This window comes from Pan paniscus, chromosome 14, assembly GCF_029289425.2.
Source record: "Pan paniscus chromosome 14, NHGRI_mPanPan1-v2.0_pri, whole genome shotgun sequence".
Classification (NCBI taxonomy): Eukaryota; Metazoa; Chordata; class Mammalia; order Primates; family Hominidae; genus Pan; species Pan paniscus.
The window spans coordinates 49517698-49543266 of NC_073263.2; the positions used below are offsets into that span (position 1 = coordinate 49517698).

Sequence of the window (25569 nt, forward strand, 5' to 3'; positions counted from 1 at the left end):
TTATTTGCTTCAGTTGTTACTGCAGCCTCAGGCAGCTGTGATACTAAACTCTTGTCACTGATTGTTTCTGACAAATGCATCCAGAGAAAAGACTGTTCACAATGAGAGAGCGCTCAGTCAGGTCAAATAAAGACAAACCTTATTGAGACAGCCAAATGCCTAGGCAGATAAAAAGGGGTCCCCAGAGAATCTCCAACCTGCCCCACAAGTGTTTACATCAGATACTTTTGCACAGAGGGAACCTGCCCAGGGCTTGTCTGGGCATGCCCATAACTGACTGGAGCCTGATATGCACATGGGGGGAAGTGGGTGGAGCCAGAGGGAATTCACCCCTTATGCAAGGGAGGAGCCTGCCCTCTTCAGCTTGTGTGGTGACCTGGGAATCAATCTGTGAGGTGGGGGGGGGGGGGCCTGTTAGCAGGACTACATTTTGCTTTGCTGAGTTTTATTCTTTTTTTCCCTTTCACCCAATAAAATCCTGCTCTACTCACCCTTCAATGTGTCCACGTGCCTAAATTTTCCTGATCGTGTGACAAGATTCTGGTTTTAGCTGAACTAAGGAGCAAAATTCTGCTACATTTTGGCACCCAGATGTAGGACTTGAGGAAGTGTAAGATGCAAACCAAAAACTTTTTTCCTTTTGCTTCTAAGCCTTTTTGTCCTCGAACTTCTGAAGGTAGAGAAAACTATGCCTCCCTCCCCTCCCAACCACTGTTGCTCCCAGGGGTTGGGAATGTCAGTCTTTTCCTTCTTTTTCTGGATAGACAGGCAAACTGGCAGCTCCCCTGCTCCCCTCTTAAGTTTCTCTCCCTGTTGGAAGAACCCATTTGCATTTAAGAGTAAGAGGTTCTTCCTCCAGGTGTCTTTCCAACCCTGCACTTTAAACTTTTTCCTTTTCTCTACCCTGTCAGCAGTTAACTTTTAAGTAAGAGTTTTTTTTTTTTTTTTCTTTTTAGAAGACATTTTACTAGGCCAGAAATGATAAGGATCATTATTTATATTCTCTGTAAAGTTTTAACTATGAAAAAGGATCTGTAAGGTTTGTCTTAAGCTGTAGCCAATCTGGTGTGCTTTGCATGACTTTCTGTATAGTCAGCAGCAAACTTCGCTGCAGGCCTCCATCTTGTTTTACATCCTTGACAGCATGACCTGTAACCACGTGGCAATGTTTTGTTTAGCCCATTTTACAATGGCAGCTGGGTTCAATCCTGGCTTAGGGAATGTATCCTTTCTGGTCTGATGTCTGTGCAACCTTTGCTATTTGTTGATTCTCTTCCCCTCATGAACCACTTTGGATTTTCCTTTCTCTGAGCCTCTAGTAAAGTTTGAAAGCAAATAATATGGCCGCTTGGTATGTCTAAAGTCAGATAACGAGGGATTTAAAAGGATTTTAGTAAAGAGCACTCAGGTTAATTAAAAGTGGATATCTAAGTTATCAGTATATTTAAAAGGCCTTTATGTTTTTCTTTTCTTGGATCTTGTTTTGCTGGAAAAAGGGTTTTTTCTCAGTCGACCGAATTATTTTTCTTCATTTTGCCTTGTCACTCTCAATGCATGCATGACAAGCCCCAAGGTAACTCCTGGGGCCATGGGACTACTTGTGAAAAACAGAGAAGGCACCACTGACTCCATTTTGGGAAGAAACTTGTTTTCCTCATGGAACCCCAGGAATTAAAAGTGGTTGGATCCCTCTCAAAATCTGTTTTTGCCCAACCTATGCCTGTTTATTAGGCCTTAGAAGCTGCATGTTTTTCTAGCCCTGTCTCTTAAAGGGCTCCACCTGGAGGCCAATAATCCAATTAGGAGATTGGCAAATGAAAAATCTTAGGGCTGCTAAAAATCCTTCTGCCTGTCTGTGTAGTTACATATGTTGTGTGTATGTGACATCTATAAAAAAGAGCTCTAATTTACTTAAAGAAGGATAAGCACTTGAATCAAATATTTTGTAAAAGGGAGGATAAAAGGTGTGGTACCTTTCAGTTTACATGACTTTAATCTTTGAGAAATAAAAACAGTCTTAAAGATTATTGGTAAAATGCAGATGTGATCAAAATGTAAATAGGTGGACTAAATTATGCAGGTCAGATACTAAGTTTGCTAAATATTTTAAGGTAATAAACTGCTTTTTTGGTCTTTGAGAACTGTTTGACTTGCCTGTTTCACAATTGGTAAGCCCTAGGGACATACGGAATTAACCACAACCTTAATTATGCTGGAAGGAGTCAAAACTTGGCTGCACCTAGCACGTAATTAAAACAACTTACCAGGTTTTACATTAAAGTTACAAATTGCTAGGAGTTACCATTATAACATGTAATTGAAACTACTGGAAATAGATTTACATGAGAGGTGTGTAAGAACAGTAAAGTAAGTCTTTAGAAAAAGATTATAAGAAGGTGTGGAAATGTAAATTCTTGCCTAAGTTAAAGGATTGCCTTGAATTAGATAAGCTAAAAGTTCAAACAAGTTGTGGAAGGACTGTAAAAATTAATCTTGCAAAAGAAATTCCATGTGGGAACATATTGACTAAATTCACAAAGGTATTATATGGTTTTTCTATAAATTGAGCATTGAAATAAAAGCACAACAAAGTCCTCTTAAGACACTAATCTCTTTAGCAAAATTTGTAAAGGGTTATAAAAAGTTTTTGCTTTTTCAAAATTTCTGAGTCATCATTTTGGCAAAATAAATAACTTACAGTAATTTGGAATTCTGTTTCATAACATCAAGTGTTTTAAACCTTAACGTATTTAACAGGCTCCCCAAAATAATCAAACTTCAGTTTCAAAATAGTCTTTCCTGATGCTTGGATTTTGGATGCTAAAAGGGCCCCTGGAGTATCCAAAAGAGAGGTAAACAGGATTATTTGACATGTTTAGGTACATGGGATTGTCAAAATGATATTCAATCTTTTTTAGGTTATATTTTAGTGAATAATACTAATATATGTTCCAAAATTACTTGGGATTTCTAAAATTCTAATGTCTGAAGTATATGCTATCAATCATAATTAAGGGGGTTATGTCTTTGTCAATTATGTTTCTAACTGTAACTACTCTGGACATTTTGTTATCATAGACAATTGTTGTCTTGTTTGGATCCTCTTCAAAAGATCGTTTATAATCAGCTGTGTATCTTTGACAGGTGCTCTCAAATACAGGTTTCTAATAACTTTGGAGATTGTGACACTGGGATAAAGGAAAAATGTACAGGAGTCATGAAGAGCTGAAATGTTCATGAATATCAAGCAAAACAAGAGTTAACTGAATGGAGTGAACTAGTAGAAAACTAAAGTAATCTTTTTGACTTTTGCTTGGAATATTGCTGATCCTCGTTTTTTTTTTGTTTGTTTTTCAGAGTCAAGGAAACTCATTTTGAGCTATTTACAGCCTTTAATAATTGAGTAAGGTATACTCCTGTGAACAAAATTTGGAGCATATTTGTCTCTCTCTCTCTGCCTGGCTTCTCCAGAATTTGGGAACTACTTGTGAGTATTCTTAACTTATGGCAATATAGTTGTTTGCACTGGTGCAAGAAAAATCCATTTTCTTTTGCAACAGGATGCAACTGGAGAAACTGGTTGTTTTACCAAGGCTTTGACTGGAAGGGTATGCTTTCCTTTAAGGAGTCAAGCTCGACTTGCAGAGCCAATAAAAGCCCCTCAGGAAAACTGGCTTCATGCCCTTGTCTACACAGTCCCTGTAGACTACAGCTTCCTGACCTGTAGTCAGTAAAGAATGTCACTTTCTAACAGGCCCAGGAGCTCCAAGTTTATCTTGGGACCTTAAGAGGAGAGGATCACCCAACTCACAGGTATCTGAGGATACAAACCTATGACTGGGCTCAGCTTTAAAAGATCTTATCTGAGATTTCTTGTGGAACAGAGTTCCACCAAAGCCAATCTAAAAGGCCTATGTAGATATAGTTATTCTTACTGCACTTTATGCAATAATCAGGCTAAGTACAAGACTAAAGTCTATTTTGCAAACAACTCAGTCGTATCATGATTTTTTTTTAACAAAAATGAGGACTGGAGAGAGAGAAATTATGTTTCAAAACTTATACATTTGTCATTAAATTATAAACTCATTAGTTGTTTTTAAGTTTTTGCCTACATTTTAGACTAACCATGCTTGTTCCTGTGAACTAACCAGAAATCTCTGGCTGCAGCTCAGAAGGAACAAAAGAGAATGGGTGATATAAAAATCTGGATCAATAATCTAGTTTTGAGCAATTATCCTGCGAATCCTGCCAGGTGATGGGAATAAATAGGGTGCTCATAACATGGGGGTTTCCTTTTTGGGAAAGTAAGACCAAGGGAGCTAACCAAAGCCAAGCCCCATGCACCCAAATCTTAGCAAGCATAACTATAGCCACCAGTTATCTGGGTGTGTAACAGGACATTCTTTTCTCTTCCTTATTGGAGGAGGACTCAATCCCACAGCTTCACCTTAGCATTTGGCTTATGATGAGGAGTCAATGCAACCCCTCAAGACACAATTTTGTCCCAAACTCAATTCTAAGCTTCGAGTTGAAGCCCTTGGAAAGAAAACTGGGTCTGAGGGATCCAGAGGCAGATATGGAGGTTAAAAGGCACAGCATAGGTGAGCATGACTAATTCCTGGCAATAAAGCCAAGCTTCCCATTTCATGGATAAAGGTCATGCTAGTATCCATAGCATAAACAAGGTCTAGGGAATTCAAAGACTACTGATAGCAGGGGAGGTACAGTGTACATGGGTAAGAGTGGATACTCCCACCCCCTAGGCCCCCGTTAACATGGGTGAAAGCCGCTTTGACACCCATGGGTGGCACCATGTCACGGGTGCTGGGAAATGGGGATATAAGGACAGAAGACAGAAAGAGTGACACCTTGCTTTCCCCCCCTCACATACCCCGGGTATTTGCTAGGAAGGGAAGGGAACCTGGAATGCCTCATTCCCCTCGTTCTAAATGAGTAGCCATTCATCTTCAGTCTGTACTCCTTTCTTTTTTTTAAGACGGAGTCTTGCTCTGTCGCCTAGGCTGGAGTGCAGTGGCACTATCTCAGATCACTGCAACCTCCACCTCTGAGGTTCAAGAGATTCTCATGCCTCAGCCTCCTGAGTAGCTGGGATGACAGGTGTGTATCACACCTGGCTAATTTTTGTATTTTTAGTAGAGATGGGGTTTCACCATGTTGTTCAGGCTGGTCTCAAACTCCTAACCTCAGATGATCCACCTGCCTCAGCCTCCCAAACAGCTGGGATTACAGGCATGAGCCACTGCACCCGGCCAGTCTGTACCACTTTCAAATGCATCCTGAACATCTGGGACTCCTCTGGAAAAAACACCTTTTTTCCTTTTTCCTCCTGTCCACTCTTCACTAATAGGCAATTATGTCTCCATACTATGGGACACTCCCCTGAGATGCATCCTCCAAACTGGGAAGAATTAATTTCCCAAACCTTAGATTGTTTGGCTTAGGATTGGGCTTAGGGGAAGGCAACCCAGAAGCCTGACATGCTGGCAAAAGGGTAAAAGGTCTTTTACCAGTGGGGCTTTTGGCCTCTTTCTCCCTGTGCAAACTGGTAAAAGGCCTCGGGATTTCTGAGCTGTCCTTACCCCCGCCCTGCTTTGTTTTGATATGTTTTCCAATAACCCAGTTTGTCTCTTCTAGCCTTTGGGCCATCAAATTCCAAATGGTCATGCAAAGCAGCCTCGGAGGATGGTCCCTTTTGCCAGGGACCCTTAGGTAGGCCTCTGAGGGAAATCTGACTGCCATTTTCCCAAAATAGCACTGCTTGTTAGCAGGAAGCAGTTAAGCTCGATCTTCATCCTTATCCTTATCCTTATTCTAAAAGCAGTTAGATGTACTTCTTTAGAGGAGGGAATAAGACAGCCAGATGCCTAGGCAGATAAAAAAAGGGTCCCTTGAGAATGTTCGCCTCGCCCCATAAGTGTTTATATCATATGCTTTTTTGCACATGAGGGAACCTGTCCAGGGCTTGTCTGGGCATGCCCACAAAGGACTGGAGCCCAACATACGCACTGGGGGAAGTGGATGGAGCCCCAGGGAATTTGTGTCTTACAGGGGAGGAGCCTGCTCTCTTCAGCTTGTGTGGTGACTGATCTAAGAATCAATCTGTGGGGTGGGGGGCCTATTAACAGCACTCCATCTTGTTTTGCTGAGGTTTCTTTTTTCCAATAAAATCCTGCTCTACTCACCCTTCAATGTGTCTGCATGCCCAAATTTTCCTGGTTGTGTGACAAGATCCCAATTTTAGCTGAAGGGGCAAAATTCTGCAACATTGTGAAGGGGGGTTTCCAGAAAAATGCCACACAGAACTGTCAGGTCAAATAACAATTCTCAGCAGATGGTGTTTTGAGGGAGCTTCAGAGCCCCTTCTATACCCTCCAGTGGCTGCTGGTTTTCCCTGGGATTGTGGCACTGTTGGTTGTCAAGGCTAACACAAAGTTTGGGAGATGGAGATGAAATGAGGGTTAGTGGAAATGCTACAAAGCAGGCTGTTCTTGCTGAGATTCAGGTGGTTTTCTTGAGTAAAACTTCCCACATTGCCTTTGGTTAATTTCCTGAATTCTGGAGTTCATTTTGACATATTTGTTATTCTCATTGTTCTTAAAGAGTGGCTTTTCATAGGTTCTTTCTCTACCATTCCCATTGGTATCTTAAAGACAATCCTTGGCGTCACCCCATTTCACTCTTACGGTTCAGCTCAATATGCAGACATAGCTCTACAGAACCACACTGCCATTGTTTAACTGCTCACAAAATTTCGTTATCATCTAATACTCAGTTTATAATTAAATAACATCTATTACCTCAGAAATGCCTCTTTATACGATATAATTTGTTATTTTATCTTCTTTCAGTGAGCTATGGGAGGTTAATTCTTTGTATTGGCTATATAATTAGGGGAGATGCAGGTAGGGCACCCCGCAAGGGTCTAGCGTTAAGTGGATTCTGGCTTTAAACAAGAGGTGTAAAGGGGGCCCTTAGAGTTTTCTTTAACATCTTCAAGCCAGTCCTCCAGGGACATAAATTGAAATTTATTCTTTTTTTGAGAGAGGGTCTTGTTCTGTCACCCACGCTAGAATGCAGTGGCACGATCACAGCTCCCACACTCAAGTGATCCTCCTACCTCAGTCACCCCTAGTAGCTGGCACTATAGGCATGTGCCACCATGTCTGGCTAATATTTGCATTTCTTGTAGAGATGGGATTTCACCATGTTGCCCAGGCTGGACCCAAACACCTGGACTCAAGCAATCTGCCCACCTTGGCATCCCAAAGTGCTGGGATTATAGGTGTGAGCCACTGCACCGAGCTGAGATTCATTCTTGCAATAATTATTTACTGGGGGCCTACAAAGTGCCAAGCACTATGCTGAGAAGGCAGAAACCTACTCAGAACACCCATGCATTTCACATGTCACAAGTATGGCAGAAGTTTAGGAGGATAAGATTAGTGGAAGAGAGACCCTTAAACAGTTACAAGTCTTTCTAGCACCAAGATCATTTCAAAAAAGCTGACTGACATCCCCAGAGTTAAAAGTTATACTTATCAGTAGGAAAGAATAAACAGCCTACAGATTTCCTTAAAGGGGACATTGGAGAAACAAATACAAGATAGTAACTTCCTATGAACAAATTTAGAAATCTGCCTACAGAAGTGTGGCTTTGCAAATGTTTTTCTTCCTCTACCCTTTGTTTTTAGCCCCAAGGTGTTTCCCTTTACCACTTAAAAATAACTGCTGATGCAGCTGAGGGATGGATTTGTCCACTCACAACCTCAGAATACATAATTCTTAGGCAGATCTCACTCTAGCTTCCCAAAGCGACAACTGCACAAAGTTATACCAAGATCAAAAACTGGTACTTCTGAGCCCAGCATGGTGGCCTGTAATCCCAGAACTCTGAGAGGCTAAGGCAAGAGGATTGCCTGAGGCCATGAGTTCATGAACAGCCTGAGCAACAAAGTAAGACCTCATCTCTGGAAAAACAAAGAAACAAACAAACAAAACAGGCACTTTTGGGCTAGATTTGTCCCACAGTTTATATAATCTAATTTTAAAAGCCTGGGCATACACTCTAGTTTTGGCCAAAATTTCTACCACTCCCTGTTAAGTAATATCTAGCCAACTCCTTACATTTGTGTGAGTGGCCTCGTCTCTGCAGATAAATTTGAGTTTATGACCTTTTATAGACATCATTTCCAGAGGCAGTTATTTTAAGGGCATCTACTGGGACACACACAAAAACCTTTAAAAAAATTTTTCAGGCCGGGCGCGGTGGCTCACACCTGTAATCCCAACACTTTGGGAGGCTGAGGAGGGTGGATCACAAGGTCAGGAGATCAAGACCATCCTGGCTAACATGGTGAAACCCCGTCTCTACTAAAAATACAAAAAAAATTAGCCAGGCGTGGTGGTGGGCACCTGTAGTCCCAGCTACTCAGGTGGCTAAGGCAGGAGAATGGCATGAACCCAGGAGGTGGAGCTTGCAGTGAGCCGAGATAGAGCCACTGCACTCCAGGCTGGGTGACAGAGCGAGACTCCGTCTCCAAAAAAAAAAATTCAGAAATATATAGACTTATGATATTGACTTAGTACTTTATATAAAGTCTCATTCTGTAAAACTGATAGAATGTATATTTGTGTAATTTTCAGGGGAAAAGTTTGGATTATTTCTGATAGGCTGGATAATGACCCCCTTTCCCCAAAGATGTCTAAATCCCAATCTACAGAACCTATGAATGTTGTTTTGTTACATGGCAAGGAAGAATTAAGGTTGCAAACAGAATAAAGGTTGCTAATCATCTCACTTTAAATAAGAAGATTATTCTGGGTTATCCAGTGGGCTCAGAATGATCACAAGATCCTTTAAATATGGGACAGGTAGGCAGAAGAGCATCACAGTAATGCAGAATGAGAAACACTCACCAACCAGAGGCCTGGAGCAGGACCAAGGGCGGCCTCTAAAACCTGGAAGACACAGGGGACAGATTCTCCCCTATGGCCTCCAGGAAGGAATGCAGCCCTGCTCACACCTTGATTTTAGGTGAGACCCACTTCACATTTGTGATGTACAAAACTAAGATAAATTTGTGTTGTTTTGAGCCAAGTTTGTGGTAATTTGTTACGGCAGCAACTGAAAACTAATACAGTATTAAAGAATTTGAAAAACACAATCCTTTTGAATCTATCCTAAAGATTTGGTGATAAAAACAGGCAGTTACATTATGGCACATACCACAATAAAATTTTAGCCATTAAAGTAAATCTTTCAAGAATGTATCCACATGGATCAATATTCCTAGTATACGGACAAGGCAAGGTTAAAATTAGATATTGTGTTAGTCCATTCCTAAAAATAACCCTGGAGGGAAAGACATTCAAACATTGTATGTCCTTAATTCTAGATGGTGAAAATATAAGATTAATCTCCTATTTTCCAATTTTTCTAGAGATCGAAAATAATCAAAAGGAAAAAATGATGGAAAAATGGAATTCTCAGTTCATTTGAAGAATACAGATTAGCAATTAAAAAATACAGCAGTATCTCAGGAAATAAACATTATTCTCATTTTACAAAAAAGAGTGTATGTGAACTTTAAAAAAATCTACACTACAATATGAATTGATATTATCTCTGGGTAGAATGCTAACAATTTTATTTTCTCCTTTACTGTATTCACTAAATGTTTCACATTAAATGTTGTATTACCTTTGAAATCAGAAGATACATTGTCTAAAACTGATACATCAAGAAATAGTTGTATAAGCATATTACCTAAACACAGAGGTTACCAACAGAAATTAAAAGTGGTTAAAAATGACTCCTGGGGAACTGTACGAAGAGGAAGGTGAAGGGAAGAAATGGTTGCTTTCCATTCTAAATCTTTTCACACAATCTATTCTTAAAATCAGACAAGGCTGTGGTAAATTTTTTCAATTATTAAAAAAAATTATTTCTTCTAATAGGAATAGGCCTTTGAGAACCCTATTAATTGTAATAGGTTTCAATTCAGTTAGTCACTCAAGTATTATAAAATGCAACTGGATTTACAGAAATAATTTCCTACCTACACTGACAGTATATTTAAACTAAAAAAAAGCATACAATGTACAAACAAATTTATTTACAAAAATTACAATAATTACAAACTGTACAAATTGAGACAATTTCCCATGCCTCCAACAGAAGCCAAGAGCCTTTACTGTCAAATGGGAGTTTTTGTTACTTTTAAATGACACACAAAAAGAAATATGATGCCTATTCAGTCATCCACTGCCAGTTTAAAAATGCTTTTCTAAATAATTCCAAGAAGCCTATTAGTGATATGTATATGGATAATTTCCCTCAACTCTATTTCTAGAATGGCTATGTACAAATCCAGCAAAACTGGAAAAGAACAGGGTAAGAAAGCACATAGCAACTGCTTTTTCAACAGTAAATTTTGACTATTCCCCTAAATATCTACCTAGTGGCTTAAAACTAAAACTATGGTCTTTGGCTTTAAAAAGAAAGTCAAAAAATTTTGACTTTTAATGACTGCACAATTCTACCAAAGCCAGTGTTTACCTGGGTATTTTTTGTCACCTGTAGTTTACATTTCCCTGCTACTGTTAAAGAAACAGAATTCTACAGTATTCAATTCTGTATATTGTCTTTTACGGTTTTTCAATCAGACTCACTACTACTGCTTGAGGAGTCCGTTGACATAATCTCTACATCATCTTCATTTTCTTTATTATGCCCAGGAGGTTCCAACAAAAAGTCACTACTATGATTTGGTGGTAACATATTCATCGACATGTCATTTGACTGCCATGGATACTGTGGAGCAAGGACATCTGGAGAAAAAAAGAAGCACAGATAAGAACAGCTCTATCTGTAATTAATCTAGTTCTTACTTTTCCCTTTATGCAACAATTTGAAGTATTTTTTTTAATTTTACTTTTTTCTCTTCTTTTTTTGACACAGGGTCTCATTCTGTCACCCAGGCTTGAGTGCAGTGGCACGAATACATCACTGAAGCCCTGACCTAGGCTCAAGCAATCCTCCTGCCTCAGCCTCCTGAGTAACTGGGTTACAGGTATGCGCCACCATGCTTGAGTACTTTTTAAAGTTTTTGTAGAGATGAGGTCTCACTATGTTAACCAGGCTGGTCTCCAACTCCTGGGCTCAAGCTATCCTGCTACCTCAGCCTCCCAAAGTGTTGGGATTACAGGCATAAGCTATTGTGCCAATTTTTTTAAGACTAGGAAAAAAATACACATTTAGCCAAATTAATAAAAATCAAATTTATCAAGGAAAAGTTGATATTTTAGCAACTGGGGACTTTTTAAAAAAAATCATACTACTCTGTAAGAAACTAGTCAGTTGACATAATTTTTCTTTTGTAAGACATTTGTAATTACAAATTTTTCCTATATCTATGTATCTATTATATGCATATGTAATACATACTTATGTATACTAGGTTATGTAGATTATTCTACATATTATAAACAAGTAATAGGTACTTTAGTATTATAATAGATTTGAATGATTTCTTGATAGAGGAACTGCTATTGTAAGTGACTCTCATCAAAGAGAGGTTGATTAGCAATGTATGCATATGAAATACCTTAAAAAAGGGCCCAAGTCACATTTAAAGTCTGTATTTCTGAAGCAAAGGGACAGAGCACATAAACAGGTATAGTTCAAGACTCAAATAAAGAAGGCAGATTTTTAAAGGGTCAAAAGAAAGAGTTATGGTATTAACTAGAAAGGTATGCCAGTTAGCTTCAAATCTACCCTTCTCTCTGGCCCCTGAAACCATTTCTCCTTTGCCAGCTGCCACAATTAAGTTTTGTCAGTAGAGGGCACAGGTGGGACTCCACTAGCAAACAAGTTTCACTTCCTGGATCAGGTGGTTTTGTCTCCTTTACTGCTGTGACGCCTGGTTGGTGTGCAGGACATTAAGTGGTGTTCACCACAGCAACTTTCAGTGGCGCCTCTAAAGGTGGTTTCCTAGCAGGTTTCACCAGAATCCCAAAGGGCAGCTTCCCAGCAAGTCTCCCTGGAACCCCAGTGGGTAATTTCCTGCTCGCCAGCTCTGGCCTCTGATGCCTCATCTAACTTCTCTGCCATGGAGTGGGCCACATTACACTGCACCCTCTCCAATGACAGCACCATGATATGAGAGTATCGGCCTTGGGATGGAGCTGGGGAAGACTGTTTTTAGGTCTGTCCCTTCCTTGGTCCAAAATGTGGCAGTGACTCCCCATATCTGTTTTTCCTGTACTTTTAAAACATGAGAAATATGAGGTGATATCCAAGGATATCACAGTTGAGTTCCCCGGTTGTACTTTAGGTAGCTAACAAAAATGATGCATACAAAGCATTATTAATGACACAGGGACAGCCTTATGATGTAACATTAAGCAAAAAATGTATAGGGGAAAAAAGGAAACAGGCTAAAATATTTAAAGTGACTGCCTCAGAAAGGGTATATTTTTTTCCTTTTTTAAATGCCTTTTTCTACTTCCCAAATGTTCTACCACATCAAAACAAAAGTCACCTACAAACTATAAAAGATGAGGAATAATATAAAACAAATATATATAAAAATAGCACAAACCTATGAAAAACTTGAGGAAAACTGAAGCTCAGAATGAACTGGGTCTCACAGAAATACTATTTTATAAAGTTATAAAAGTTTATAAAAAGCTATTGTTATTCATTTTGTTAACTTGGGGGTTGTTCAGGAGTGTGTTCACTTTATTCCGTAAACTATCTTACTCTATTTACATAGCATGTTTCACAATTATAAAAAAGCTATGTTTAGAGCAATAATTTAAAAAGAGAGGCCAAATGCCTGAGGAAGACAGTGTAATATTTACAAATAAGAGAAAGGCAGCTTGTTCTAATTTCATACCTCCCTCAAGGAGAATCTTTAGAGCAGAATAAACCAGCAAAGAATCTAGCTATTACAATGAACTGGGTCTGAGAGCCAGGCACACTGGCTCACACCTGTAATTCCAGTACTTTGGGAGGCTGAGGCAGGTGATTGCTTGGGGTCAGGAGTTCGAGACCAGCCTGGCCAACAGGGCGAAACCCCATATCCACTAAAAATACAAAAATTAGCCAGGCCTGGTGGCACACGCCTGTAATCCCAGCTACTTGGGAGGCTGAGGCACAAGAATCACTTGAACCTGGCAGCCGAGATTTCGCCAACACGCTCCAGCCTGGGTGACATAACAAGACTGTCTCAAATTTACAAAAAAAAAAAAATTGTGTCGGGAATCTCAAACTTGCTTTACCGCCAGATATTCCAACCTTGTCATCTCTGGAAAACCCTGATCTGTTTGAAAACACTCTTCGGCTTAACATTACCTGGCAATCTTCCTGCTGCAAGTGCATCTCCTGGTAAATGGCCATTCACGCCATTAGTGGAAGGATTGTTCATCTGACCCAGTAACCCACTTCTCATCTCTAAATCAGTTGGGTAGGGTCTCCGGGGGTCCCCTAAAACAATAAAGACTGCATTTAATTCAATCATATTTTAAAAAATAAGTGTTAATATGTTCTTTGACATACTCATTTTCCCTGGTTCATGCTGAAAAGTTCAGGCTACATTTTCAATTTTGAAATACAGAAGTCATCTGGCCAGGTGCGGTGGCTCACGCCTGTAATCCCAGCACTTTAGGAGGACGAGGTGGGTGGATCACCTGAAGTCAGAAGTTCAAGACCAGCCTGGCCAGCATGGTGAAACCCCGTCTCTACTAAAAATAAGAAAATTAGTCAGGCGTGGTGGCACGCACCTATAATCCTAGCTACTCGGGAGGCTGAGGCAGGAGAATCGCTTGAACCCGGGAGGCAGAGGTTGCAGTGAGCTGAGATCGCACCACTGCACTCCAGCCTGGGCCACAGAGCAAGACCCTGTCTCAAAAAAAAAAAAAAAAAAAGAAAGAAAGAAATATAAAAGTCACCTTATAAATTGTTATTAATAGCATATTACTTTTTAAAATACACGCATTTTAATTTCTTTTCTGAATCTTCCCAAGAATACACTATTTTCTATACTTTAAAAAAAAAGAGATGTCATTTTTTTGTAGACATTCCAGATGACAACTTAAGAAAATTATAATAATCTCAATTATTCAAACTTAACTGTATTTTCTAGCAAGAAAATGACAATGATTATGCTGCAAGGGAGAAAAAATCATGACACTTATAAGACAGAAAGGACTGGAATGTTTAATAGAAGGACTGTCTCAATTTAAAATCTTTTTTTTTTTACATTTTTCATCTTTTTGTTTTACTTTTATTTTCCTCATGCCACCTTGTCTAAGATAAAACCTTTTTCTAACCAACCTCTTTGATCTTGTAATTCAGAAACTAATTCGTGTAAGTGGCAAAATAGCAGGAGCAGGTAATGTCCATCCCAAACATGAAAGCACACTAAATAGCAGTATGTGGTTGACAAAAACTTGACCAGATTTGGATTGACTTTTTGGGCACATCTCACCAACTGCAGATTACCCATCCCCAAAATTATAGTCACCCTTAGTGCTTTCAGCATGGTAACACAGCACCTTCAGAAGTTATTTTGAAGTGGAGATAACTACTAATATTTCCCCTTCCTCCAATAAGGCTGCTACCTTACGTCTCCTGTTTTATGTTTCATCCACTGTCAATATAGTTGCAGCTTGATCCTCTCTTTTGCTGTCTAATTATCCCAGCTCTTTCCAAGCCTGTATGTTCACTGTTGGGTGCACAGCGCTTTGTCTTTAGCATCTAAGAGAACTGGAATTGTCTTTCTCAGGCTGGAACCTTTGTGGAAATCCTAATGGCTCTAAAGAGTTTGCTTCTGGCCAGCCCTGATAAAATGGTATATAAATCCAAAGCTTTAGAAGCATCACATTATTATCTTGTACTTTAAAAAATTATCAATTTATTATTTCAAAAGACGAAAGAAACACAGTCCCTAGCAACAATGGCTTCATAGAAAACCAAATTTATAAAACCCATGGCCTATATCATTACTTATAAACCATTAAAGATGTGAAAATATGTGGCAGAGGTTTCTAAGGATAAATACATTTTAAATTAAATCTATGTCTGTACATAGTCACCTAAGAATCTTCAAAACCACATATATCTAGTATAATAGACGAGTATGTTTACCTGGAACCCAGGTCAGTGGAGCACATACAGCATTACTTGCACTGATCCTATGTGCATACTTAATTATTTCTTCAGAGGAGATAGCACCTGAAAGAGTTTTAAGAGGACAGTATAACCTGTAGTCTAACAAACATACAAGTTTAGAAATGTATCTATCAGTTACACATCGTATTTAATTTTAAATTATCTGAAAATAAAATAATCTCAGTCACCTGCCTTCCTTAACAATACCTACATGTTTAGTATAAACTTAAATCTCCAAAAACAGGACACTAATCCAGAAAAATTAGCTGACATAAACAAATTTTGGAGATTAGCACCATAGCACTCAATAATCTCAATTATTAACTACCGTTAAATACCATTACTCTTCTGAAAGCAATAGTGAGCACAAATAAAATAGAGAAAACAGTGTTTCATTTCTCAAAGACATCCAAGCTATGAAATCAGAGCAGACAGTTCACACCACTCTGTTCGATCAATATGCCCTAAGGCTCTTAAGTAGACCTAAATAGAAAGATGTCTACAATGTATTCATTAGGTAAAAAAAAAACTAAACTGCTAAATAATATGTACGGTATGACCCGATTGTTCAAAATGTATGTACATATATGTATTTGTATTTTTATTACATACATACTCACAGATCTAGAAAAAAAAATCTAGGACATATACCAAACATTAATAGTTACCTCTGAGAAGTGAGAACCACACACTTCATTTTACAAACTTTAGATACTGTTTCAATGTAACAAAGTGTATGTGTGTACAATTTTTGAAGATTAAAAAAAGAATCAAACAACGGTCTAGAAGTCAACAGCCAGCCTCAGCCATCTCTCCTAGAGATTTGTTTCTTGCTACAGCAGCCTAACCTAACTCTCAAAAGAAAATTAGCTATTTGGCTGGGCGCGGTGGCTCATGCCTGTAATCCCAGCACTTTGGGAGGCCGAGGTGGGCAGATCACGAGGTCAGGAGATCAAGACCGTCCTGGCTAACACAGTGAAACCCCGTCTCTACTAAAAATACAAAAAATTAGCCGGGTGTGGTAGCAGGCGCCTGTAGTCCCAGCTACTCCGGAGGCTGAGGCAGGAGAGTGGCGTGAACCCGGGAGGCGGAGCTTGCAGTGCGCCGAGATCGCGCCACTGCACTCCAGCCTGGGTGACAGAGCGAGACTCCGTCTCAAAAAAAAAAAAGGAATATTAGCTATTTAACAGAAGCCTTTGAAAAAGGGACAGCAGGGCAGGAAGGTATGTGGGCCTCTGCACCACCAAATGTGCTTATATGCCAAGGGTATAACTGGCTCTGACTTCATGTACGTCTGGCTCTGACTTCGTGATGTTTCAGTCCCAGCGCAGCTGCCCAATGGATGTCTTCTCACTCTCTCTGTCCTAGCCTTCAAGATTTGGTACAAATCCCACTTCTAACCCACACTTCTCTTTCCCTCTCCCACCAATTTTATAAACTCAGTTTTTACTGCACATTTGGGCACACAGCCATAAACTGCCTTGTATTAATTGCTTTTTATAATCTGAAAAAAGATGTGATACTTCTACCTCCCTCACAAAACCCAGCACAATGCTAGAACACAACACACTTTACAATAAAAATTTACTGAATCTTTTCAACAGCAACAAATGATTATCAGTAATATCCTCTTGTACTGGTTTCCTGAAACCAGAACCTTAACTTTTCAGGTCATTCAGTCTTCCCATGATACTAACCTTTTCTTGCTTTTTCTATTGACTTGAGTTTCTCCTTCGCTTGGTAAACAGCTGTTGCCTAATTTAAACAACATTAAAAAAATGTGGTTTATTCTTCAACTATATCAAACTTAGTTTTTGGCTTAATTCACAAGATCCTTTAGCCTACAAGAACAATCTTCGAAACTTGGAAATCCCAACAATTTATTTGTAATGTTCTGAAATACCACTTGACATTATTTATTTCAGTCATATTTAATGAAATAAATATTATATTTAGGAACTAGTCTCCCATTCACAAATTAGTTGTAGAAACAAAACATAAATTGGATTGTCTTTTTCTTCACGTCTTCTACCATAAACATGCAGAAGACACCCAGACTATGGACGACCCCAAAAGCATCCTATTCTTGCAAATAGTTCAAGAATAAAATACCCTTTTCTCCCCTAGTTTGGAAGATACAACCTTGAATTCATATTCTTATTCGTTTATATATCAGCTCAATGTTTAATGACTTTATCACAAAAACACTCTCTCCAAGCCCCCAGGTACACTAAAGGACAAAATGAAGTTAACCTAGTATATGCATATCTTCGACTATGACACAGTGGTTAAGAGTATGGAGTCAGGCCAGGCACAATGGCTCACACCTGTAATCCCAGCATTTTGGGAGGCCGAGGCAGGCAGATCATTTGAGATCAGGAGTCTGAGACCAGCCTGACCAACATGGTAAAAACCCATCTCTACTAAAAATACAAAAAATTTATATGGGCATGGTGACACACGCCTATCTCAGCTACTTGGGAGGCTGAGGCAGGAGAATCGCTTGAACCCAGGAGGCAGAGGTTGCAGTGAGCCAAGACTGTGCCACCGCACTCTGGCCTGGGCAATAGAGCAAGAGCAAGACTCTGTCTCAAAAAAAAAAAAAAAAATATGGAGTCAGAGAGATCAAGGTTTAAATTCAATCTACTTTTTAGCCTCCATGGGCAAGTTAGTTATTAAAGTATTGGTTTCTTCCTCTAAATGACGACACTGACTTGATATAAACTGTTATGAAGATGGAAGTAATGCATATAAAATGCAAGGCACAGGGCCTGGTGCCTAAGTGCTCAATCAATGTTAGTTACTACTATTTAAGTCATGAAATTCAGTTTTATGGTCCTGTGTTCACTGTCTTTAATTATTTATAACACAAAGTGGGAAAATCAAACAAAGTGGATACAATTATATGAAAAATGCTTAAGTTTCAATAAACAGTAATTGAAAGTCTGTTAGTATCCTGCTAACTACAATAACCTAAAAAATTAATACACCTGAGACTCAAAGGAAATAGACCAAACTATGAATAGTGGCATTCTTTCCGCAGCTGAACTAAAGACAATTTTTTCCCTCTTCTTTCCATTTTTCTGTATTTTCTGAATTTTGATAAGCAAGTATTACATACATAAGGATTTTTATATACATATTTACAGATTTTAATATATATATAATATACACAAACATATAAATAATATATTTTGAGACAGAGTCTCCCTCTGTCGCCCAGGCTGGAGTGCAGTGGGGTGATTCCAGTTCATTGCAACCTCTGCCTCCCGGGTTCAAGAGATTCTCCTGCCTCAGCCTCCCAAGTACCTGAGATTACAGGCGTGAATCACCATGCCCAGCTAAATTTTTTTGTATTTTTAGTAGAGATGGATTTCACCATGTTGACTATGCTAGTCTTGTACTCCCGACCTCAGGTGATCTGCCCACTTTGGCTTCCCAAAGTGCTGGGATTACAAGTGCTGAGTCACTGTGCCCAGCTAATTTTTTTTTTTTTTTTTTTTTGAGAGTCTTGCACTGTCGCCTGGGCTGGAATGCAATAGCGCAATCTCAGCTCACTGCAACCTATGCCTCCCAGGTTCACGCGATTCTCCTGCCTCAGTCTCCTGAGTAGCTGGAATTACAGGCACACACCACCACACCTGGCAAATTTTTTGTATTTGTAATAGAGACAGGGTTTCACTATGTTGGCCAGACTGGTCTCGAACTGAGACTAGTCTCAATCACAGACTGACCTCGTGATCCACCTGCGCTGGCCTCCCAAAGCCCTGGGATTACAGGCATTAGCCACCATGCCCGGCCTGATTTTTATATATTTTTAAAAACGATTTGCTAGTGAGTTGTTTCCTTAGTAGAGGTGATTAATTTACCCTGAACTGCCCAGGCTTCTAGTTACTGGAGCTCATTTTAATACATTTGTTAAGAGATTAATCAGTGGTAAGGATGCCAGCAATGTCTGGTCGACGTGAGAATCAAGCTCAGCTATTTCTGCAATACTATCATGTTATATTAGTTAGTATTTAGTGAAGTAACTGGGCAAATAATAGCAAATAAGTTGCCTCTTTGAAATAGTAGCCAAGAACAGCAAAGGGAAAACTAGGATCCTTGATATATGTCCAAATCCTACCTAGATGAGGATGAATGACTAAATTAATGTCAATTTTAATCAATTTATAAAATGTGTATATATTTTTATTGATTTCAAAATATATAAAAAATGAAAAATTTCCCTGATTTTTATGCTAAGGATCAGAGACCAAAAAAAAAAAAGAGAGATTTAGACTACTGATAATTAAAATTTATATCAGACCAGGATAAAAGTAAAACTTTCCATTTCTATAATTCAATACTGTAAAATCTTTAAGCAACGAAAATGTGGCTCACAAGTAATGCAGACTATTTGAAAACAGTAAGTAAAAAAGAGAATGACAATAGCCTTTCATTTAACCACTGGCAATGGTGAGTGACAAGATATCACCTTTAGACTTGGCAAGTCTAGTTTTCTGCTCTTCAAAATATTGATAACAGATTTTTCAGAAACAGATTAAACAACATCCTTTTTAACCTTAAGAACCAACCTCTGTCAACTTACCAGTATTTGTTCTGCTTCCTTTAGCTGTTTTTGTAGCTGCTGAATATCACTGTCTCTCTTCTCTACTTCTTTTTCTAAAACTTGCATTTCATGATGAATTTTTCCCTGATTAAGTGCCAATTTCATTAGTTCTTGAAATTCCCCATCTCGGTGAATTAACAACTCCAGGACCTGTCAGATAACAGTCAATTAAATCAGACAATAGACTACTGAAAGGCTGCATTCCAATGAAACAAAGAACCCATAACTGAATTGGCTAGGCTATAAATTTCAACACCTTCAAAATTTTATTCCTAATTCTTGTTAAGAATAAAAAGAGCCTACCTATGATTATTTTGCGAAACATTAATATCAAACTTTTCTACTTTTTCAGCTATTCTTTCATACAAAACAAAATAAAACTAGCCTTTCAGAACTAGCAATATGGCAACATGAGCAAGTTCAGTGATTTCCTAGGGAAGACACGATTTTAAAGTTTATCCTTATGGCTGGGCACAGTGACTCATGCCTGTAATCCCAGAACTTTGGGAGGCTGACGCGGGCAGATCACTTGAGGTCACGAGTTCTAGACTGGCCTGGCCAACATGGTGAAACCCCATCTCTACTAAAAATACAAAAATTAGTTGGGTGTGGTGGCGCCTAAAATCCCAGTTACTCAGCAGGCTGAGGCAGGAGAACTGCATGAGCCTGGGAGGTGGAGGTTGCAGTGAGCCAAGATCACGCCACTGCACTCTAGCCTGGGTGACAGAGTAAGACACTGTCTCAAAAAAAAAAAAAAAAAGTTTATCCTTAAAAATACAATATAGGCCAGGCGCGGTGGCTCACGCCTGTAATCCTAGCACTTTGGGAGGCCGAGGCAGGCGAATCACCAGAGGTCAAAAGTTCGAGACCAGCCTGACCAACATGGAGAAATCCCATCTCTACTGAAAATACAAAATTAGCTGGGCGTGGTGGTGCATGCCTATAATCCCAGGTACTCAGGAGGCTGAGGAAGGAGAATCGCTTGAACCCGGAGGCAGAGGCTGCGGTGAGCTGAGATCGCGCCATTGCACTCCAGCCGGGGCAACAAGAGCGAAACTTCATCGCAAATATATATATGTATATATAAATAATGAAAGTTCTCCCAAAATTTGGTAGTTGAGATGATTTTAGGTGGCACCAAGAACTTAAAAAAACTTTTACACTTACACATTTGTGCTAATATATATTAGAAAAAACTGAGACACTGAAACTCTGAGTTTATGCACAGTACTGTTTACAATGAAGATGATCTTAAAAATACAGTGATTTCGGCCAGGCGCAGTGGCTCATGCCTGTAATCCCAGCACTTTGGGAGGCCGAGGTAGGCAGATCACAAGGTCAGGAGTTTGAGACCAGCCTAACCAACATGGTGAAACTTCGTCTCTACTAAAAATATAAAAATTAGCCGGGGGTGGTGGCACATGCCTGTAATCCCAGCTACTCAGGAGGCTGAGGCAGAAGAATTGCTTGAACCCAGGAGGCGGAGGTTGCTGTGAACCCAGATCACGCCACTGCACTCCAGCCTGGGTGACAGAGCAAGACTTCGTCTCAGAAAAAAAAAAAAATACAGTGATTTCATAAAACAGTAAACAAACAAGTGGTATGCAGATACGGCAAAAACCATGAAGGCTAAAACACATAAAATAGAAAGTCTGGTGGTTCATATCTCTAGTCCTCCCTCTGCTAGCTGTGTGACACAGGGAAAGTTACCAGCCTCTCTGAGCCTGTGTTCTTAATAGGAAAAGGAATATAATATTAATAGTAGCCATTACATGAAGCTATTGTGAGGATTCATGATATATTGCACTTTAAGTACATACAGGAAGAGTTCAGCAAAGGCTAGTTATTACGATCACTACCCCAGTACAGAATTAAGATGCAAGTCTAGTCTAAATATCCTTACTTTACTGTGTTAAGTAGAGAATACTACTTCAGAAAGAAAATATCTATCAAAATTCAGAATCAATTTTAAAACTATTTAAAAAGATTTGTTGAAGACTAAAAAGTACAGGTATGCCTCTTCAAGTTCCTTTTGACATGAAGTTCTTCTCATTTTATAGGAATTCTTCTAATACAATAGACAAAAGACTGAGCTACAAACTGCCAAATATTAAGAGTATTTTAAATAACAACAGAAAGCTTTTTCTGTAAAAAGTAAAGTATATTCTATTTATTTAACAGACTTCTAATCCTCATTCCTCCCACATTGTAGGAGAAAGCTAGGTTTCCATTTCTATAAAAGCTGTATTATTAAAGCAAGTAGTACACAGTAGTTCCCTGACAACTTTCAAGAAGTTTATACAGGTTGAATTAATTTGTATACTACCCATGAGTAAAAAATATTCTCTTTAGATCTTATTGTTCAGTAGAAAAAAATTATTCAACTAAAGTCAGAAGACCTAGGTTCTGGTTCCACTCACCATTAACCTCTACCTCATCCGTCCACCCTGGAGCTTATTCTCACAGGAGGTTGAACTGAACATCGTTAAGATCCTTTCTAATTCTAAAATTCTATATAAAATTATAAATATCCAAATAAAATGGTGGCTAGAAAATTTTCAAATGGGCACATCCCTCTCTAATAGTAACAGTTTCAATGAAAATTACATAGGAAGCCACAGTACTAAGACACAATTCACAAATTGCTACTCTTTAAAAAGTACAAGAAAGATCAGTGCTGATTATAGGTCTTAATTATCACCTTCTGAATAATCTGTGTGCCTGGCTCATAGCAAGCATTTAATAAGTGTCTATCAAATAAAGTCAAGCCTTGCATTTTACTTCTTGCATACTTTGTATAAATTCCTATTTAATCCCACGGGTATTAACAGAGTACCTGAGAGACTAGCAGTCTTCTATTAACATATTTATCTCTAGCCTCTTTCTTTTTTGAAAAAAACAAAACAAAAACCTTAGTACCCCTAAGGTTAGCTGTTTCTCCTAGCTTGTGGCCTCATCTGGATCCCCTCCTCCCCTTTTGAGGCTCACTGACACTTTTCTATTGAGTCCATCAGATTTCCCTGCCCTCAAAATATAAGACAGAACTAAGGTAATGATGCAGACAAAAGATTTATTACTGTCTCCTCTTCTCCTTTACATCATCTTTAGAAAGGTTAATCCTCTCCATTCATTTTCTCTTAAACATTTTTTTTGGCCAGCTATGGTGGCTCATGCCTATAGTCCCAGCACTTTGGTAGGCCAAGGTGGGGAGGATCCCTTGAGGGCAGGAGTTCAAGACAGTTCAAGACTGACCTGGGCTACACAGTGAGACTATGTCTCTACCAAAAAAAAAATTTCTTTTAAATTAGCAAGGCATTATAGCACATGCCTATAGTCCCAGATACTGGTGAGGAAGTGGGAGATCGCTTCAGTCCAGCAGGTTGAGGCTGCAGTGAGCAGTCATCATGCCACTGCACTCTAGCCTGGGCTACAGAGCGAGAACCTGTCTCAAAAAAGAAAAAACTGTGCCAAAAACATAATATAAAATTTATCCTCTTACCTCTAAAAAAATTCTGAATCAGGAAAAAAAGTCTGTTCACCCACCATGGAAAATTAGAAAGCACAGAAAAGTGAGCAAATAAAAACTGCCCGTACTTCCGCACCTATAAGGCAATGTCTAATAAGAGTTGTATGCTCTTTTATTTCCCTGCATGTTCAAGTTGCATTAGGGAACTATACTTACAATACACGGTAAGTTTTTGAGCATTAACTTTTGATTCTAAATATTGTTGTAATCTCCATACAACAAGCCTTTCTTGGTTAATTCAAAGGACAAAAATAAATAAACATGTAAGTGTAACTAGAATTGTAAGAGAAAATAATAAAATACTGCTAAACCCTCAGGCAACTATTCTTCTTAAGCGCACTGTTATCTTAAGTAAATGATACAAAGAAAATACCAATTTTAAAGTTTTAATTAATAACTTAAAAGGATCCAACATTCCTGTTCCCACACAAAGTAAATATAAAGAGGAAACTTGCAGAAATCAAGTTTTTTTCTTTTAATTAAAAAACAAAGAGAAATTAACTAATTTAAAAAGAAGCCACTTACCTGGTTTTCCTCTCCAGCCTGTAACAACTTTTGGTTTCTTGAAATTGCCAGCATTTCTATAAGTTCCCTAAAAAAAAAACCAACAACAACAAAAACCCTTTCACAGCATACTGAACACTCAGGGCTACTCCCTACAGTCCGCTATGACTGTGAACTACAGCTCACCAAGACTCGCTTGTGCCGGTTACCAAACTTATTTATAAAAGTTCTACTTAATACTATCATTATAAAAATAGCTATCACCTAAATGCCAATGAAAGACTATTGTGAATAGAAAGAGTTCTTTCTATAAAAACCTAAGCCTAATGCTTGGAAAGACTCTACAGAGGCTTGCAAAGGACAGCTATAAAGAAAGGACCAGGGAAAAGTCATAAAAACTAAGGGTCTGCCCTAAGACTGCTTGATAAGAGGATAAGTTCTCATTTTGATTTGATCTAGAAATCAAACTACCAATTGCAGACAATGCATTATGAGCAATTTATGCAAGAAAAACTCATACATCAGGGGTCTACAGGCCAAATCCAGCACATCTGCAGTTTTTGTAAATAACATTTTCCTAAGACAGTCTGCCCATTAATATACAAATTGTCTATGGCAGTTTTCCCTAAATACAGAGGCAGAGTTGAGTTGTTACAGCAGAGACTATATGGCCCATAAACCCAAAAGTATTTATTATCTGGCCTTTGCAGAAAAAGTTTTCTGACTCCTGTCTTACATAACATGATTAGTGAATGAACATATGTTTATATATTTTAAGGTAAAATAAAACAAGGGATGCATGGACCATTTTTTAATGATTCTCCACTTTATTTGAATTTTTTAAATTAAACATCAACTAAGAGGGATCCTTACACATAATAAAATGATATCCTTTTAGAATGCTCATTTAATAAATATGACAATTTCCCTGTATGAAAAATTAGTATCTGATGAGCAAAATAAGATTGGGAAAAATGTATAGCAGGTAATGTTTATATATTAGTTTCAAACTTGTTGATAGATGGGACTTTTGAGAAATTATGCAGAAGGGGCAGCTTCACAACTAGCTACCTGACACTGCTCTGATCAGCCTGAGCATTTGTACTTTCTCACTGGCTACCAGGCTATTTTTACCTTCAAATTTCCACCTTCCTTCCAGCTAGCCTCATATCATTTTTCTGGATCATGTCAACTAGACCCAACCCTTCCCACTACTACTTCCCCATACCATTATTTATGAATTAATCAATGAATGAAAAAAGTAGATATAAGAATGCAAAGTCTTCATTTATTCACTAATTCATCAAATATTTATTGAGTGCCTATCATGTGCCAGGCACTTTCTAGATACTTGGGGTATCAAAGTGAACAATGGCACTTAAATTCTAATACAAGAGACAAGAAGAACTAAGAGAAGAAATAAACCTAGAGTGATAAGGGTTGGGAAGGAAATAAAGCAATGTTTTATTAGAGACTATTGGGGGAGTGGGTTGGCTACTTCAATAGGGTGGTCAGAGAAGGTCTTCCTAAGGGCACAGCTTTGACATAAGACACGGATTAAATGAGAGAAGTCAGCCAAGATGTCTGGAAGGAAAGAGCACAGTAGAAGACACAGACAGTTCAGTGCCCCAAAGATGGAGCTGAGGAGGTGTAGCCAGGGCCTGGTACAATGGGGAGAGGAAAGCAAAGTGAGGATGTAGCAGCCAGGTGGCTAGGGGTGAGATTACG

General features: G+C 38.8%; 1 protein-coding gene across 8 annotated transcripts in view; it reads right to left on the minus strand.

Annotated features, from left to right (window-relative positions):
- MED4 (mediator complex subunit 4) overlaps positions 1 to 25569 on the minus strand; it is a 47530-nt gene that overhangs the window by 15888 nt on the left and 6073 nt on the right. For 3 of the 8 annotated variants that reach the window (XM_055096759.2, XM_055096761.2, XM_055096760.2), the window contains exons 2-7: positions 23863 to 23929; positions 19791 to 19961; positions 16897 to 16954; positions 15176 to 15262; positions 13382 to 13513; positions 10696 to 10854 (exon numbers count right to left, since the gene is read on the minus strand). In XM_055096759.2, the coding sequence (XP_054952734.1) occupies positions 10696 to 10854; positions 13382 to 13513; positions 15176 to 15262; positions 16897 to 16954; positions 19791 to 19961; positions 23863 to 23929 (674 nt within the window). Of the gene's footprint in view, positions 1 to 10117; positions 10855 to 13381; positions 13514 to 15175; positions 15263 to 16896; positions 16955 to 19790; positions 19962 to 23862; positions 23930 to 25569 lie in introns of those variants that run through there. The other 5 variants (XM_003811420.6, XM_003811421.5, XM_034936716.3 and 2 more) reach the window with 2 other exon arrangements.